This window comes from Bos indicus, chromosome 8, assembly GCF_029378745.1.
Source record: "Bos indicus isolate NIAB-ARS_2022 breed Sahiwal x Tharparkar chromosome 8, NIAB-ARS_B.indTharparkar_mat_pri_1.0, whole genome shotgun sequence".
NCBI lineage: Eukaryota > Metazoa > Chordata > Mammalia > Artiodactyla > Bovidae > Bos > Bos indicus.
Window position 1 is genome coordinate 83,851,782 of NC_091767.1, and position 17,239 is coordinate 83,869,020.

Here is a 17,239-nt window from a genome sequence, read left to right on the forward strand (position 1 = left end):
GTATATCTTCCCATTTCTTCAAAGTACAGAACCAGACAAAACTAATCAACTGTTATCTGTGATATTTGATGTATTTGAAAAAAATAGATGCTTTTAGTGAAACCCATTTTATTTTTAATTCTTTTGGCCATGGCACAGGGTTGGCAGGATCTTAGTTGCAAGACCAGGGACAAAACCTGTACCCTCCGAAGTGAAAGCTCAGAGTCCTAACCACCGGATCACCAAGGAATTCCCCAGTGCAATCCATTACTTGGTATGCTTAAGATCTGTGCATGTCCAAATAAAAACAAATACCGACCTCTATTATATACGGTCAAAGAAAAAACAAACAGAGAAACAAAGTACTTATATCTATAAAATTCAGAGGACAGAGAAAATGTTAAATCAGATTATGAAGTAGTGATCATTAAAATTCAGATCATGGGAAACTCAACAAAGCAAAACCTGTTACCCAAACAATGATTTGCAAAGGTGGGGGGTGGGCGGGGGTGAGGGAAGCAAAAGAAGAACACAAAAACAGAAATGGAGACCTACGCATTAAAAAAGATCTAAGAGACAACTATTACTGGGTATGAACTTTCCTTAGGTCTGGATTAAAAACAAACAACTAGAAATAACCTTAGGGGAAAAAGATGCTATTTAGAGACAAACAGAAATGTGAACACTGATGATATCCAGCAGTTGAACAATTACAGAATATTTAACACTAAGAATATTAAAAATGATTGATGATGACTTTTTAAGGTGTGACAATAGTAAGGTACATAATGGATTACTTATCAATAAAATGACATGTCTATTATTTGCTTTTGAAAAAGCATCTGGGAGAAATAACTGTAGTGCAGATGGGGCAGGACTGGCTATAGAGACTGTTGGGGATACATGATAGGCACAGGAGAGTTAGCTAATTACTGTCTAGTTTTGTGCATGCTTGAAATTCTTCACGTTAAAATGTTTTTAAGAAGGAAGAAAATACAGCAATATAATCAGATCTGACAAAGTTTTAAGCCTTTGGTACTCAACAGTTATTATATTAATCTCTACATTTTTATGTCTTAATATATTTTATTAAAAAAATACAATAACAGGAGTCCCTAAGAACAATCTAATGAGATGTTGAAAGCATTCTCTAAGATGGAAAATGCATCCGAAATGCAAGTTTTAATAATTTCCAAACCTAGCCATGAAATAAGAATTCTGAACAAATCGAAGTCCTTTAAAAACAGAGGGTTAAATAATATCAGAAATAAAACCACCACTTGAATACAAACACATGAGAACAGATACCTCTTATTTCTAAAGACTTACAGTCTTTACTATCTCTCTGGATAAGGTAAAGCAGTACACTGAGTCCCCTGGACTGCAAGGAGATCAAACCAGTCAATCCTAAAGGAAATCAATCCTGAATATTCTTTTGAAGGACTGATGCTGAAGCTCCAATACTTTGGCCACCTGATGCAAAGAGCTGACTCAGCAGAAAAGACCCTGATGCTGGGAAAGATTGAAGGTAGGAGAAGCAGGGGACAACAGAGAACAAGATGGCTGGATGGCATCACTGACTCAATGGACATGAGTTTGAGCAAGCTCTGGGAAATGGTGAAGGACAGGGAAGCCTGGCATGCTGTAGTCCTTGGTGTCGCCAAGAGTTGGACACAACTGAATGACTGAACAAAGTACACTGTGTAAATATAAGACATGTTTAAATTCTTATACCAAAGACAGCAAGTTATTTCATTCATCAAAGAAAAGATCATAACACACCACTAATTGCAAATCAGATTTTCTTCCAAATACTTTTGACAAATAAATGATATTACAAGGTCTTAGACGAGGCATAAAATAATCCTAAGCAATAAGCCTTACGAAACAAGTGACTTGAGAAAAATAGAGCACAGCTGGACTTGTTAAACAAAGAGAGGCATAAAAATATGGTTAAAATAAGCAAAATCTATCAATCAAAATCTATCTATTAAGACCAGCCGAGGGCTTCCCCAGTGGCTCAGTTCATAAAAAACTGCCTGCCAACACAGGAGAAGCAAGAGACATGGGTTTGATCCCTAAGTGGGAAGATCCCCTGGAGAAGGAAATGGAAACCCAGTCCAATATTTTTGCCTGGAAAATTCCATGAACAGAGGAGCCTGGCAGGCCACAGTCCATGAGGTCGCAAAGAGTCAGACAAAACTAAGAGCACACGTGCACACATCACATTAAGATACATCATTTATATTACTCCCCAGGCTTAACGTTCCACACCGGGACTAAGTTACCATGATCATACAACCATTTAACTTCTGATTCCATAACTTAATGTCCAATGCCATCTCACATACCTTGTAATTCTGGTGAGATTCAAAGTTGGAGAGTGGAGTATTGCATGCAGTGGAGAAGGGCATGACTTTCACACCTCTATAAACAAGGCCTTTATCATAGAGTTGTTTGAAGATCCACCTGGCAAGTAAAGAGAAAGAATTTTTCAAAAATTACATCACCAAAATCCTGTTTTCCCAAATACAAACATTTATGCCAGTCTAGTTTCCGTTTGCAGAGTATCTGACAGGCAAAGACATAGAAACACAATGTCTCTCAACCAGTGAATAGCTGGTAAATTATAACAGATTAGTATAATGAGATATTATGTAGACATTAAACCTGGAGAGGGAAACAATAATCCACTACTGTATTCTTGCCTGGCGAATCCCATGGACATAGGAGCCTGGCAGGCTACAATCCATGGGGTCGCAAAGAGTCAGACACCACTTAGCGACTAAATAAAAACAATGTAGACATTAAAAGTGCTAGTATCTGCTGACACAGAAAGATGCTCATGACTTGATGTTGACTGAGAAAAGCAATTGACACCATATTGTACAATGAGGTACCAATTATGTAAAACTGTAAATATGTATAAATATGTATACATATTTATATTTTTAGAGATGCTAAAAAAAATAGGTTTCCATCAATGTATTAACTTACAGTTGGGATTTTAGGTTTTTTGTTTTTCTTCATACTCTTCTGGTGTATTGTTTAAATTTCACTATAATGGACAGTTTTACAAAGGCTAAAGTAGAAATAATTGGGATTAGGATCAGATCTCTCTCCTATAGTCAGTCAAGAATGTTTATTAAACACTGAAGCATGTTGCTTTATGCTAAATACACCAAGACACTGCAAAACAGTCATCCCAGGTTCTCCTGTGGTAACCAGTCACCTTTCCCAGACAGATACAAGAATGCATTTGGTGGGAATCCTTACTTAATTCTGCCTTTATTTAACTCATTTTTGTAGTTTGAGTCCTAAGTACTTGGAACAATAAATGAATTAAATTCTCTCCCATATGCTAAAATACATTTTTGTGAAAAAACTGTGCACAAATTTTCATGGTAATCAAATTTCCTTGACTTTGAATAAAGTCTGAAAGCCTGGTGTCTTGTAACAAATATCCCAAGTTTAAACTTTAAATGATATACTCTGATTCAAGTACATTCACAGGATCCCAGAGGAACTGTCAGATTTGATATCATTAAGACCCAGATTCAAGCCTAAGAGCCATATAACTCGCTGAGTGATCTCAGAGAAATCACAGTCACTTGCCTTTACCTCCAACAGGGTCTGACCCCAATTCACAGGACTTTCTGAATCATCTGGGAAAAGGGATATGGACGTACTTTATATATACTCAAAAGTACCAACTCAATCCAAATTATCATCATTATCATTTTAAATGTATCACCTACTATTATTTTTATATTCACGCTAGGTTTATGTGCCTTATTTATATGCCAACATGTTCCTCAGGAATAACTAACATTCTAATGCTGAGAGGCTTTGAATGGTTTTCCCCTGACTGAAATATGTTTGAATGTAAATAAAGAAGTACGATGTAAAGCTGCACTGTCTACTGTGGTAGCACTAGCCACACGTGCTCATTTAAATTTACTAAAATTAGAAACTCATTCTCAGTCATACCAACCACATTTAAGTGCTAAATACTTAAATGCTGATCTAGAGCATAAAGAATACCTTCTTTTTCAGATATTTAACAGAAACCCTGCTTTTTTACAATGCACTAGTCATGAGAACTCCAGCTTGTCAGCGAAATAGGAAGAAAGTTCCTGTCCAAAGTTCCTGCCTTGTCAGAGAATTTAATCAACTTCTACCCTTGGATACATGGGTCTGGAGATGCACTCACAGGGGTACATTAGAGTCAGAGGGTCTGAGAACTGCCCTAGATATCTAGCTCCTCAAAGGACATGTGCCAAGCATGTGCAACAGATCTTGACTAATAGAGATGTAATCAGGGAGACAGGAGACAGTAAGAAGCACAAGCACTTCAGTGTAGGGCCAAAAAAAAAAAAAAGAATCCTACAAAAGATCTTTGCAACTCACCTGTAATTATACATAACTTAACAAAAGCAGGACTTCCTCAAGGTCTGAGTTATGTACACAGGGCATTTTGTAGCCATAATAATTGTTTGCCAATTAATGATATGTAATGATTCTCAGACTACTGTAGGAAGCTCAAGTTAAATTACCTATCAAAACTGGCATTGCAACAATTCTTATTTACAGTTAAAGGAAGCAAAATTAATTTTGAATCTGTTAGGAAACAGTGACTGCATATATAATTTCTCTCAGTAAAAAATTCAAGTACACATCAAAAATTCAAGTATCATTAATACCTTCTTAGAATCTAAAATATACTGAATTTAAAAATAAATTTTGGAGTGGAAGGAATGAATAGTACTGTAGAATTTCAGGGAATATAAATACTCTGTATGACAGCAGAATTATGGAAAGTATGTCATCACATTATCTGTCCAAATCCAAAGAATGTACAAGAAGAGGGAACCCTAATGGAAACTCTGGACTTCAGTTGATTATGATCCCTCAATACAGGTTCATGAATTGTAACAAATGTACCACTCTGGCGGGGGATGTTAATAATAGAGGAGGCTCTGTATGTGTGGAGGCACAAAGCATGTGGGAAATCTCTGTATCTTCCTCTTTTTTCTTCTTTTTAGAGCATTTTTAGGTTCATAGCAAAATTAAGTCTTTAAAAACGAAGGAAAAAACAAATCAATTCCTAAAGATTTCAGGTAACTATGAAAAAAGCTGATTCATACTAGAGCATCTCTCTACTAACTAATATAATAGAACAGTCATTATAGTTATACCATCAAATAAACTTACCAAACAGATTCCATGAATTGTGGATACAGAGTTTTGTAGTCATTGTCAAAGTCAATCCATCGGCCAAGTCTGGTAATAGTAGACTTAAGACATGTGAATATTAAAAAAATAGGAATATTAGAGTTTTTAGACAATGACATGTTATTACATAGCAATTTTCATTATATATGATGATTTTGGAAGAACAATCAATAGTTCAAGTAAATCTATATTGTAAACAACTCATAAAAGTCTATCAAAGCTACCAAATGTCCAACACTGCAGATCTAACCGTTGCTGGCATGAATCATCAATGGTTGCTAAAATTAATGAGTCACAGTGTGATAAGAAACAGTGTACTTACTAACTACAAAGGAAAACCCGAAACCTGACAGTGGAGAAACTTCACAGAATCACCTTAGTGAACAACATTAACAATGCCAACGAGACATATCAGCACTGTGTGCCTTCTGGTATGACAGACTAAGAGGGCTTCATGTTACTTCTTAGGCATTTTTGCCAAAAAAGTATAACCCAAACTGAATCATGAGGAAATACCAGACATTGAGGGAATTTCTGTATTCTTTAAAAGTCACAGGGTCAGGAAGACAAAAGACTGAAGGAATGTCCCAGATTGAAAGAGACTGCAGAGATATGACAACTAAATGAAATCTGTATTCCTAGACTGGATCTTGCATCAGAAATAAGAATTAGTGGACACTGGTTAAATCTGAATAGGTGTATAATATTGTATCAATGTTAATTTCCTGATTTTGATAATTATACCATAGTCATTAAAGGTTAGCTTTTGGGAAGTGGGTGATTGGTACAGAGGCTCTTTATACTATTTTGGGGGGGGGAAAAAAGCCCACATGTATATTATAATCATCAGGACTTTCCCCTATTAGTGACCAGGCAATAAACGTAGATTCAGAAAAGTTAGGTTAGGAGAAAATTAAGGAGCTTTGATTTTTAGGTTGGTGAAATCAAATTTCATTAAACAATAAAAATAAGTTTTGAGCAGAAAGAGCACAATAAATAGTCTTGAGAGAAATAACTTGGCAAGCTAAGTGGAAAGAAAATGAGCAAGAGACCAATTATTAGATTGTTATAGAAATGAAGACCATGGTGGCTGAAAGACTAGGCTGTACGAATGAAAAGAAATGTCTAGATAAGAGACTGGAGAAGGCAATGGCAACCCACTCCAGTACTCTTGCCTGGAAAATCCCATGGATGGAGGAGCTTGGTAGGCCGCAGTCCATGGGGTCACTAAGAGTCGGGCACGACTGAGTGACTTCACTTTCACTTTTCACTTTCACGCAATGGAGAAGGAAATGGCAACCCACTCCAGTATTCTTGCCTGGAGAATCCCAGGGACAGAGGAGCCTAGTGGGCTGCTGTCTATGGGGTCGCACAGAGTCAGACATGACTGAAGTGACTTAGCAGATAAGAGATATTAAGAAAAGTTTGCTTGAATTTGACATTTGAACAGGTCATGATGACTAAAATTTGAAGTCTGGAAGACTGATACCACTGGCAGGAACAGCAAATTTGAAAAAGTGGTAAGATCATGAAGACGGAAAAAAATAAAAGCCAGACATGTTTTTGAATTGTACAGGTATCTGTGAAGTGAAGTTTCTCAGTCATGTCCGACTCTTTGCGACCCCATGGACTGCAGCCTACCAGGCTCCTCCCTCCATGGGATTCTCCAGGCAAGAATACTGGAGTGGGTTGCCATTTCCTTCTCCAGGGGATCTTCCCGACCCAGGGATCAAACCCGGGTCTCCCGCATTCCAGGCAGATGCTTTAACCTCTGAGCCACCAGGGAAGCCCATACAGGTATCTGTACAGTTGTACAACAATCCGAGAGGCAGGGAGGAAAGGGTAAGTTGAAGACCTTTGTTTCTAAGCCCATCAGAATTAAGAGAAGATAAGAGCTCTGCCAGACTTGACAGTTATAATACGTAAATGCATCAGCTGTGGGAGCTCTATGACTAGAAAAGCAGTGGGCAAGATGGGAATCAAGCTAATATAACAACCATGAGTCCAAATGTGAATTATTTTTAACATCTGAATTTTAAAATTGCAACATTCTAGTTAATCTGTTTACTAGGACAGCATGATTCCTGTCATACACTGTGGGTAGGTAGGAGATTAAATTTGGAAGATCAATCAGGAACACAGAAATCAGAAAAGAGAGGGTTCAGCTTAACAGTTTAGGTAATGAAGTTGAAGATGGAAGCTAAACAGTCTTTTAAAGAGGACAGTCAACTTTGGGTGCATGTCATAAAAAGCACAAATGATCATAAAGTATTTCAACTCCCCTTTAAAAAACCAGTTTTTTAAAAAAATTCTACTTAAAACAACAAACTATACCTTCCATTCAGTAGAGTATCGCATCACAATTGCTCGGCACTGACTGTTATACTCTGCAATCCCCAATTTGGCTACATCCTCTGGTCCTCTGATTCCCAGGGTCTTATCAATTTCATATTCCTGAAAATTTGCATTAAGATTGTTAACATCCCTGCCCTATGACATAAATGCAATTCAACAAAGCTAGAAAATAAAAGGGATTTAAAAAAATTAGTTCTCAGAAAATCTATAGAGAAAATGAACTGTACATACTATTATAGAAATAAAGTTGAATAATATCTGATTATAGTAAAAATTCATATTTTAACATATTATACATTGAAATATAATGCTTATTTTAAAATATCAGAACATAATATGGCTGATGACTCAAACATACCACAGGTAAACCATGACAATCCCAGCCAAATCTTCTGTCAACGTGAAACCCACTCTGGTGAGCATATCTTGTAACTATATCTTTAATTGTCCCTGCAAGTATATGTCCATAGTGAGGCAGTCCAGTTGCAAAAGGAGGCCCATCATAGAAGGTAAATCTAAGAGGTAAGAAAAATTTGTTGTTACTTTAAAATAGACAGCAAAAACTAAGACAGCATTTTACTATAGACCGCAACTCTAACAGTAGAGTCTTTGGGGAGAAGAAAAGCTGCAAGGCTAGGAAACTCAGACATAACTGATTAGATATCTACTGGAGGCCTTGCATTCAAAAAGGCTAATTATGACCATTTGGAGAGACCTGCATTAGACCATCCATTCTTCATTTATTAGTTCTATGATCTAAAGGAAATTATTCATCCTGCTCGTAAGTTAGATTATCTGTAAAATAAGCCAAAAAACAGCTATTATAAGGTTTTTTGAGCAGAAGAGACACATGATAAAAACAGTAATTAAAGAAAAGACTGGTTTTTAGGTGAATGAAGACTAGAGGTAGGAAGAACCCCAATAGGAAGCTACTACACTCTGCTTGTCTAAATGCTTAAATGAGAATGGTAATAATAAGAAAAGTGGAAAGGAAGAGACTTGACATATAAACTATTTGGAAGACCTCTTTAAGAAACTAAATCTACCTCTAGTAATTAAGAACTCATTCATTCAACATATATCTACTACTGAGATATATAAAGAGATAGGAAATTCTGAAAAATGATTATTTTTAGACTATACCTTTACCAAAGAAATTCACATACTTTGGCCTATGTTTTGATTGCTTTAAGCATTCCTGGAAACAATTAAAGTCAGACCAAAACTGCAAGATTTTCTCTTCTTCAGCAGGAAAACTGATGTTTTCTGGAACTTGTTGAACCATTTTTGTCACTGCAAGAGAAATCAAATTTTTTATTCTCAAAGGAGAAGTCGAGGAATAACAGAGTACCATACATTAAAATGAACGTTCCTATCACTAGCCATGATACTACATGGTACTTTAAACTTTTTAAAGGTAAAGTTCACATACCATAAAGTTCACCCTTTTAAAGTGTACAATTCACTTTTGCCTTTTTCTTTTTAAAGTATATACACAAGACTGTGCAACCACCACCACTCTCTAATTTCAAAACATTTTCATCACTATTCCCTCTTCAGCCTTCCAAAAAAATGCAAACATTAGCAGTCATTCTCCATCCTCTTCTTCACTAGACTTCTGGTGAATGTTCTGCCTTCTTTCTAGATCTTCCTATTTTGGACATTTCACATAAATGAAATTACGTATATACAGACTACTGGGCCTGGCTTCTTTTACTTAGAATTATGTTTTCGAGGTTCATCCATGTTGTAACACGTACTCGTACTTCATTTTTCATTTACGGCTGAATAATAATTCATTTTACAGATATGACACTTTTTCTTTATTAAATTCCTCAGTTCATGGACATTAGCATTGTTTTCACTTTTGGACAGGGCAGCTTTTATGTGGATGTTGGTTTTCAGCTCTTAGGTAAATACCTAGAAGTGAAACTGCTGGGTTATGGTAACTGTGTTCAACTTTTTGAGAAACTGCCAAAATGTGTTCCAAAGCTGCTGTGTCATTGTACATTCTCCTAGCAGAGAATAAGATTCCAATTTCTCTACATCCTCACTCCTTATTGTCCATCTTTGGATTATATGAAATCCTAGGTGGTATAAAGTACTATCTCACTGTGCTTTTGATTTCCATTTCCCTAATGATTAGTGATGCCGAGCTTATTGGTCGTTTTATACCTTCTTTGGAGAAATGTCTACTCATCTTTTGCCTACTGTTTAATTGGGCTGTCTTTTTACTGCTAAATTGTAAGACTTCTTTATACATTCTAGATATAAGCCCCTTATCAGTTACAGGATTTACAAACAAAATTTTCCCATTCCACAGCTTGTTTCTTATTTTCTTCATAGTCTATTTTTTGAAGCACAAACATTTTTAATTTTGGTGAAGTTCAGATTATTTACTGGTTTTGTTACTTGAACTTTCAGTGTCATATCTAAGAAATCACTACCGACAACAAGGTTGTGATGTTTTAGCTCTTATGGTTAGGTCACTGATCCATCTTGAGTTATTTTTGTATATGGTATGAAGTAAAAACATATGGTACTTTTAAATTTCAAAATTTATATCCAATTCACACTCATTTATTCTTCAGCTACAGTATAACATTTAGTAATCACAGACCACACATTTCTTAAAAGAAAAGAAAACCTTGCCAATTGTAATGATACTAAAAATTCATTAATAATTTGAAAAAATAAATCTCAAAGTAGGTAAAATTCTTACCTACAGTCACTTTTGTCGAATCAACCTAATCTGAGGAAAACAGGCAAAACCTTAAAAAATGTTAAAGCTAAAAAGATAAGAATTACATTCAAATAATTCCAAGATTATTTTAATTTTACATTTTATCAATTGTGCTACTTACTCATGAATTTTGTAAAGGACAAACCCTATGCCTCTCTGATTTAGTGCCTACTGAGAGGTCTTAGTGTCTTTTTCAGAAGTTAACAACCTCATTCAGAAATACCTGATCAGTCTGGGTTTAACTATCTAGTGGTTTAACTATCTACTGAGCATCCTTGAGTCCATTTCTCCTCAAAGCCTATTTATTCTCACTTTATAATTTTAATAAGGTTGGTGATCAGATTTCCAGGCCAACATCAGATTACAATGGGATAGGAATGCTAATAATGAGAAAACAGAGAAGGCGGAAAACCTTAAGAACTCAAATAACAATCTGAGATAATTGACTCTAGAAGCTCTGAAAAATCAAAGCCTAAGCACCATAACTGAACTATGCCATAAAAAAATTTTTTTTAATTAAAAAAAAAAAGCTACGTATATAAAGCAATGGTAGAAATTATGGAATTTCAAAGATATAGTTCTCACTATGTTAACTCATTTTTATTCTATTTTATTTGACAGAGAATGTGAAGAGACAAACTAAAGGACTGACCACGAAATGGCAAATACACAAACTGATTAAAAATAAAATTAGGGAATCAAATTAAAATTATATGGAAATTCAAGACCAGGGAAAATTTAAATCATGCAGATCCTTGGTCTAAATTACCAACACTAATTCAAGATATGACTGTAAGCTTCCTGGCAGCCAAGACAAGGGATTAAAAACTCAAAAGGATATTGATTTTGCACATAAGTGAAAATCTACAGAAAATGAGATTTATGCCACAGAAGTCTGAGTCACACACGGAAATGAGTGATCTGTTTAATTAATATTTTTAACATTAGAAAAAGTTGTTTTTAAAGTTTGTTACAAGCAGTATTTCTCCTTTTGTCCCTCTTTTATTCATTTTTGAGATGTGAGAGTGCCTTTGAGTTTTATACAGGAAAAAAATAAGGAAGAACATGTGTGCCATTTAATTCTACTATCCATTTTCTGATTAGAGTAAGCCATTTGCATGCATGTGTGCATGCTAAGTCGCCTTAGTCATCCCCAACTCTGTTCGACCCTATGGACTGTAGCCTGCCAGGCTCCTCTGTCCATGGGATTCTCCAGGCAAGAATACTGGAGTGGGCTGTCATGCCCTCCTCCAGGGGATCTTACCAACCCAGAGACTGAACCTGCATCTCTTATGTATCCTGCATTGGCAGGCAGGATACATACTTACTACTAGAGCTACCTGGGAAGCCCCAGAGTGTGTGCCATTGCTGCTGCTGCTACTGCTGCTGCTACGTCGCTTCAATCGTGTCTGACTCTGTGCAACCCCATAGACAGCAGCCCACCAGGCTCCCCCATCCCTGGGATTCTCCAGGCAAGAACACTGGAGTGGGTTGCCATTTCCTTCTCCAATGCATGAAAGTAAAAAGTGAAAGTGAGGTCGCGAAGTCGTGTCCGACTCTTCTCGACCCCATGGACTGCAGCCTACCAAGCTCCTCCATCCATGGGATTTTCCAGACAAGAGTACTGGAGTGGGGTGCCATTGCCTTCTCCGCAGAGTGTGCCATTAAATATTATTAAACAAAAGTTGAAAGGCATTTTGGATCTTCAGCTCTTGTTATAACTCACAGACTTTCAAGGATGGAGAGAGGCGTTAAAGTCTGTGCATTTACTGATGTAGTAGGAGTCCTATTGGATCAGTGACAACCTTATTAGAGGCCAGTTTAAACTTAAAGAGGTTATATCTGAAGACTAACAGATCTTCAGATATCAACACATTTATGTCTGTCACTCTTAATGCTCGTCAAGGCTGGTCCTATTATTCCAGCATCTATAAAAGCTGACTGGAGTAGACTCATCAGCCCTTCCTCAGATTAAGGAGTCCAAATCTACATTTTAACAAGATCTGAGGGGATGAGAATGCACATCAAAATTTAAGTCCTTCTCTTAAACTGTTCTGTTATTTTATTTATCTGAACATTTTTCCTTCTTTATTTTTTTAAAAGAAAATGAGAGTTAAGCTTTCTGTAAAGATGGCTTTAGAGTTTTATACAATTTCCAGTGAGCCTCTACATCTCCAGAGATTAAGAACCACTGCATCATTAGACCAAATACAAAGACCCCATGTAATGGCACTGACTATTCGAGGAACTAAAAAGCCTCTTGATGGAACTGAAAGAGGAGAGTGAAAAAGTTGGCTTAAAGCTCAACATTCAGAAAACGAAGATCATGGCATCCAGTCCCACCACTTCATGGGAAATAGATGGGGAAACAGTGGAAACAGTGTCAGACTTTATTTTTCTGGGCTCCAAAATCACTGCAGATGGTGACTTCAGCCATGAAATTAAAAGACGCTTACTCCTTGGAAGGAAAGTTATGACCAACCTAGATAGCATATTCAAAAGCAGAGACATTACTTCGCCAACAAAGGTTCGTCTAGTCAAGGCTATGTTTTTTCCTGTGGTCATGTATGGATGTGAGAGTTGGACTGTGAAGAAGGCTGAGCGCTGAAGAATTGATGCTTTTGAACTGTGGTGTTGGAGAAGACTCTTGAGAGTCCCTTGGACTGCAAGGAGATCCAACCAGTCCATTCTGAAGGAGATCAGCCCTGGGATTTCTTTGGAAGGAATGATGCTGAAACTGAAACTCCACTACTTTGGCCACCTCATGCATAGAGTTGACTCGTTGGAAAAGATTCTGATGCTGGGAGGGATTGGGGGCAGGAGGAGAAGGGGATGACAGAGGATGAGATGGCTGGATGGCATCACCGACTCAATGGACGTGAGTCCGAGTGAACTCCGGGAGTTGGTGATGGACAGGGAGGCCCGGCATGCTGCAATTCATGGGGTTGAAAAGAGTCGGACACAACTGAGCGACTGATCTGATCTGATCTGATTCCAGGAAGTGTCATGTATCAGTGACCGGGCTATGGCAGCTGCTGAGGAGAAACAGCCCCCATGCATATATCACAGGATTGCTCTAGCCCCTCATATCCACTGGAGAGCTGTACCTGCACAACAGCATCCAGTAACCACAGGGCTTGTGGGTAAAAGTGGGAGCAGAAAGAGGAGGGGGGATTAACCTTACCAGGTCATGCTCAGGGAAGCAATCTCCTCTTCTTCCTTTCAACTATAATTCAAGGTCTCCACTATCTTCCCTATTCCATGACTCCTGACCTCTTTAGCCTCAACATCCTGTTCAGCAATTTCTAGATACCCTCCTTGACCTTTACTTGTATTTTCCTCAACATATCTTGGAAAAGCACACCAAAAAAATTTAAAAATAAATCTCATGATCTTTACCATACTTGCTCCCATTTTTAATATCTAGTAGTTCTAGTAGTTCCACTATTTCTTCCCATTACCTGAAATTTCTGAGTCACCTTTAATACAACCAGATGATCCCCACATCCAAAAGATCACCAAGTTACATGGGTCTGACTTCTAAGTCTTCTAATTTCTCTATTCCGTCTTCCTCATTCCCAGATTTTCATAACCTGTTACATTAAGTCAAATTTAACCCCAATGGTGGGTCCATCTCCAGTCTTTTTTAAAAACAACTTACATCTTATTAACATATAAGCCAGAGAGGCATGCATTGGAGAAGGAAATGGCAACCCACTCCAGTATTCTGGCCTGGAGAAGCCCAGGGACAGAGGAGCCTGATGGGCTGCGTCTATGGGGTCACAGAGTCAGACACGACTGAAGCGACTACGCAGCAGCAGCAGCAAGCCAGAGATATACTTACGCAAATGTGTAAAATATGTACAAAGATATCAACTGAAGCATGTCTATAGACAAATATCTGAAAACAATTTAAATATCCAAGAATAGGTAATAGCCTAAAATAAACTATGTTACATCAATACCACGCAGGCAGTAAAAATAATAAACCAAAATATGTAAGCATACATATTACTTAAACATGCTGAAAAACAGTGAGTCACAGTTGCTGATAGTAATTTATACTATATGCAAAATATTATTTTCAAGTGATTAGAAAATATACATATATATACTAAGTTTATGTTTAAGCAATTTTGTACTTAATTTAGAAGGCTACCCACCAAACAATGGCTACCACCAAAGATTAGGATATGATGGGGAAAGTGTGAAGGAACAGATTTTTATTTACTTCATATTACTGTTTTGGTTATTTTTGAGTATGTCATTAACTTTATCAAGTTTCCCTGGTGGCTCAGAAAGTAAAGAATCTGTCTGCACTATGGGAGACCCAGGTTTGATCCCTGGGTAGGGAAGATCCCCTGGAGGAGGGAATGGCTACCCATTCCAGTACTCTTGCTTGGAGAATTCCATGGACAGAGGAGCCTGGCAAGCTACAGTCCATGAAGTCACAAAGAGTCGGACATGACAAGAGAAAAATAAATACTATATATCCTGCACACCACCTTCCTAATGGAAAAGTTCTGGAAGTACCATTTCTGTATTAAAAAAAAAAAACCCAGTGGTTCCTTACTCCCAGTGGTTTCTGTTCAGGCTTTTCACTGGGGCACCATGATCCTACCTACAATTCCTGCTCCTGACCTTTTCTTTACTCTTACAAAACTCGAACTCCAAATTATATCACATTCTTAGATACTGCTGAGAAACAAAACTTTTGGCTGACATAACTGCTTTCCAGTTTCAGGCCCTTTCTCTTAAATACTCTAGCACTACTTAGCATAAATGTACTCTGCTCTATGGGAATTTACCAATCCACCTTTTTCAAAATTAAATATTCCCAGTCCCCAGAATCTGTTCCTCTCCTACACATCAAGGTTTATTTATATTGCATCTCTCTCCAATTCAACTGTAAACTTGTTGCTGGCAGAAGCATTTCACTAACCTCTTACTATTTTATGTCTTACTGTGTGCTTACACAGCATAGGTGCTCAAAAATATTTAAACGAATCCCTTTGTCAGCATCCTTAGTGATACTCCTCCCAATTGATCTTCCAATCTATCCCACTCCATGGGCTTCTCTTGGCAAGAATGATTAAGAGGGTTGGCTTTGGAATGTGACGGTTTTGGTGCCACAACTTAATATGTGGCTTATAGGAAAAGTTATTCAACCTTTAAACTTCAATTCCATCATCTGTAAAATAAAAGTTGTAAATACTCGCAATGCTAAATCACAGCAATTACTTGCCATCTATGGAAACTATTACTACTTCTTCGTTCACAAATGCTACTCTTACTGCCTTTGCCCAGTCACTAAATCATCTTTCCAAAAATAATTAGAAAAATAAAAAAAAAAAATAAATAATTAGAGTGCAATCTACATTGAGGTGCCTCCTGTTCCCTATAATTCACTCTTTAATAATCACTTATGAAAAGGATATTTTGTCCACTATTTTACCGATAATTTTTAAAAGCTCATCTTATTTACTAAAATCCCTAAATCAATTGCTTTGCCTCTAGTTTCATCCTGCCTTTCTTCTCAGCAACTGCTGAATGAATGCAAAAACTAATACTGTCCCACCTAAAAAAAACCCTCATCTTCCTTCATGTATTCATTTCAAACACCACTTCACTAAAGAAGAAAATCATAAATTCATAAGGCTGGAAGTTAAACATCGTCTCCCACTTGCTCCTCACACGAAGCTACAGTGAATACAGCAATTCCTCATCTCCTGAATCACACACAACGTAAAATCCTGCTATACATTATACTACAGTCCTCTGCACCTACTCCTCCAGTTACTATTCATTTTCAGGGCCAAAACCACTGCAGTTCTTGAGAAGCCTTCTTCTCCCACCGAAGAACTGGTCCTCATCTGGGCCCCTGAATTACTGTATTAAAGACTGTTAGACGGGAGACGCCGCGCTTACTTACCAGCAATACCCAGACACCCAGCAATACATGCTCATTATGGGAACCTAAGACTTGATTTGTTCTTATGAATACCTAGACTTTCAAGTAATTTCATCCACCTTCTGAACTTCTCCAGTGAGCTTGATCACACCAAATTCTCTGAGTCACTCAACGGCACAAGTGTTAGTTACCAGTATCCCAGGCTGAAGCTGAGTAACTTGCAAGGTTTGTAACGCTCGGTCAAACCGCTGAGCCAGGACTGGTATCTGGTTGGATTCTTTCGCCCCATTTAGACCGTCTCCCAATCTTTTCCTTGGAAACGGATATGCACGTACTAACCCACGGCCCCCAATAAACATTAAAAAAAAATTCTTGTGAACCAGAGGGGACCATGGGTCCCCGTGGGTAGGAAGGGGCGTATCTGAGGGGCCCGTGGGCAGGACAAGGTGACCTGAGGAGCCCCACGGGCAAGACAGGGAGTACCTGAGGGGCCCCACGAGCAAGGCCGAGCGTACCTTAGCGGCCTGCAGGACGGCGTAGCTCTGAAAGAAACCAGTCTATGTCTTGGCCGGGTGATGCAATGTCCACACAGCGTGAGGCTAAGAGGAAGAGCCCTGGTTTGCTACGGCCAATCAGAGCCCGGCATTTGACACCCATCAACAAGCCGGATGCCGATTGGCAACGTGGGCCCCAATCACGCCCACCGGCCTTTCCTAGGTGTGCACTGGGAAGCTTGCAGTATAGTCCCAGGCGTGACCGCTGTACCTTGCGTTCTTCACGCAGCTAGGACAATGGTGGAGGACGCGACCGTTTTATAAAACGGAGACTGATTGGGAGAGGCACACAGGAAACATGTTGTGCATCTTGACAGGGCGTTGTTACACAAGATGTTTGCCTTCATCGGTGTTCACCTCACTACACGGAACAGATGTGCATTTCCCCACGGGTAAACCAAATGCAACGCCAGGGCCTCAGTTACGGTGTGGAGCCGTGAGTGCTCATTTTCAAGGCTGCTT

General features: G+C 38.1%; 1 protein-coding gene and 1 non-coding gene across 3 annotated transcripts in view; both read right to left on the minus strand.

The window, feature by feature from the left end:
- Window positions 1-16,858, minus strand: part of IARS1 (isoleucyl-tRNA synthetase 1) — an 81,267-nt gene extending 64,409 nt beyond the window's left edge. Inside the window, exons 1-6 of one of the 2 annotated variants that reach the window (XM_019966564.2) lie at window positions 16,739-16,858; window positions 8,736-8,862; window positions 7,928-8,084; window positions 7,549-7,668; window positions 5,194-5,276; window positions 2,331-2,448 (exon numbers count right to left, since the gene is read on the minus strand). In XM_019966564.2, coding sequence (XP_019822123.2) covers window positions 2,331-2,448; window positions 5,194-5,276; window positions 7,549-7,668; window positions 7,928-8,084; window positions 8,736-8,854 — 597 coding nt within the window. In that variant the 5' untranslated portion in view covers window positions 8,855-8,862; window positions 16,739-16,858. The other variant, XM_019966565.2, reaches the window with a different exon arrangement.
- Window positions 13,317-13,449, minus strand: LOC139184722 (small nucleolar RNA SNORA84). The gene has a single exon (XR_011568286.1). It is a non-coding gene; the product is annotated as a small nucleolar RNA SNORA84 (small nucleolar RNA).
- Window positions 16,859-17,239: the final 381 nt, after the last annotated feature.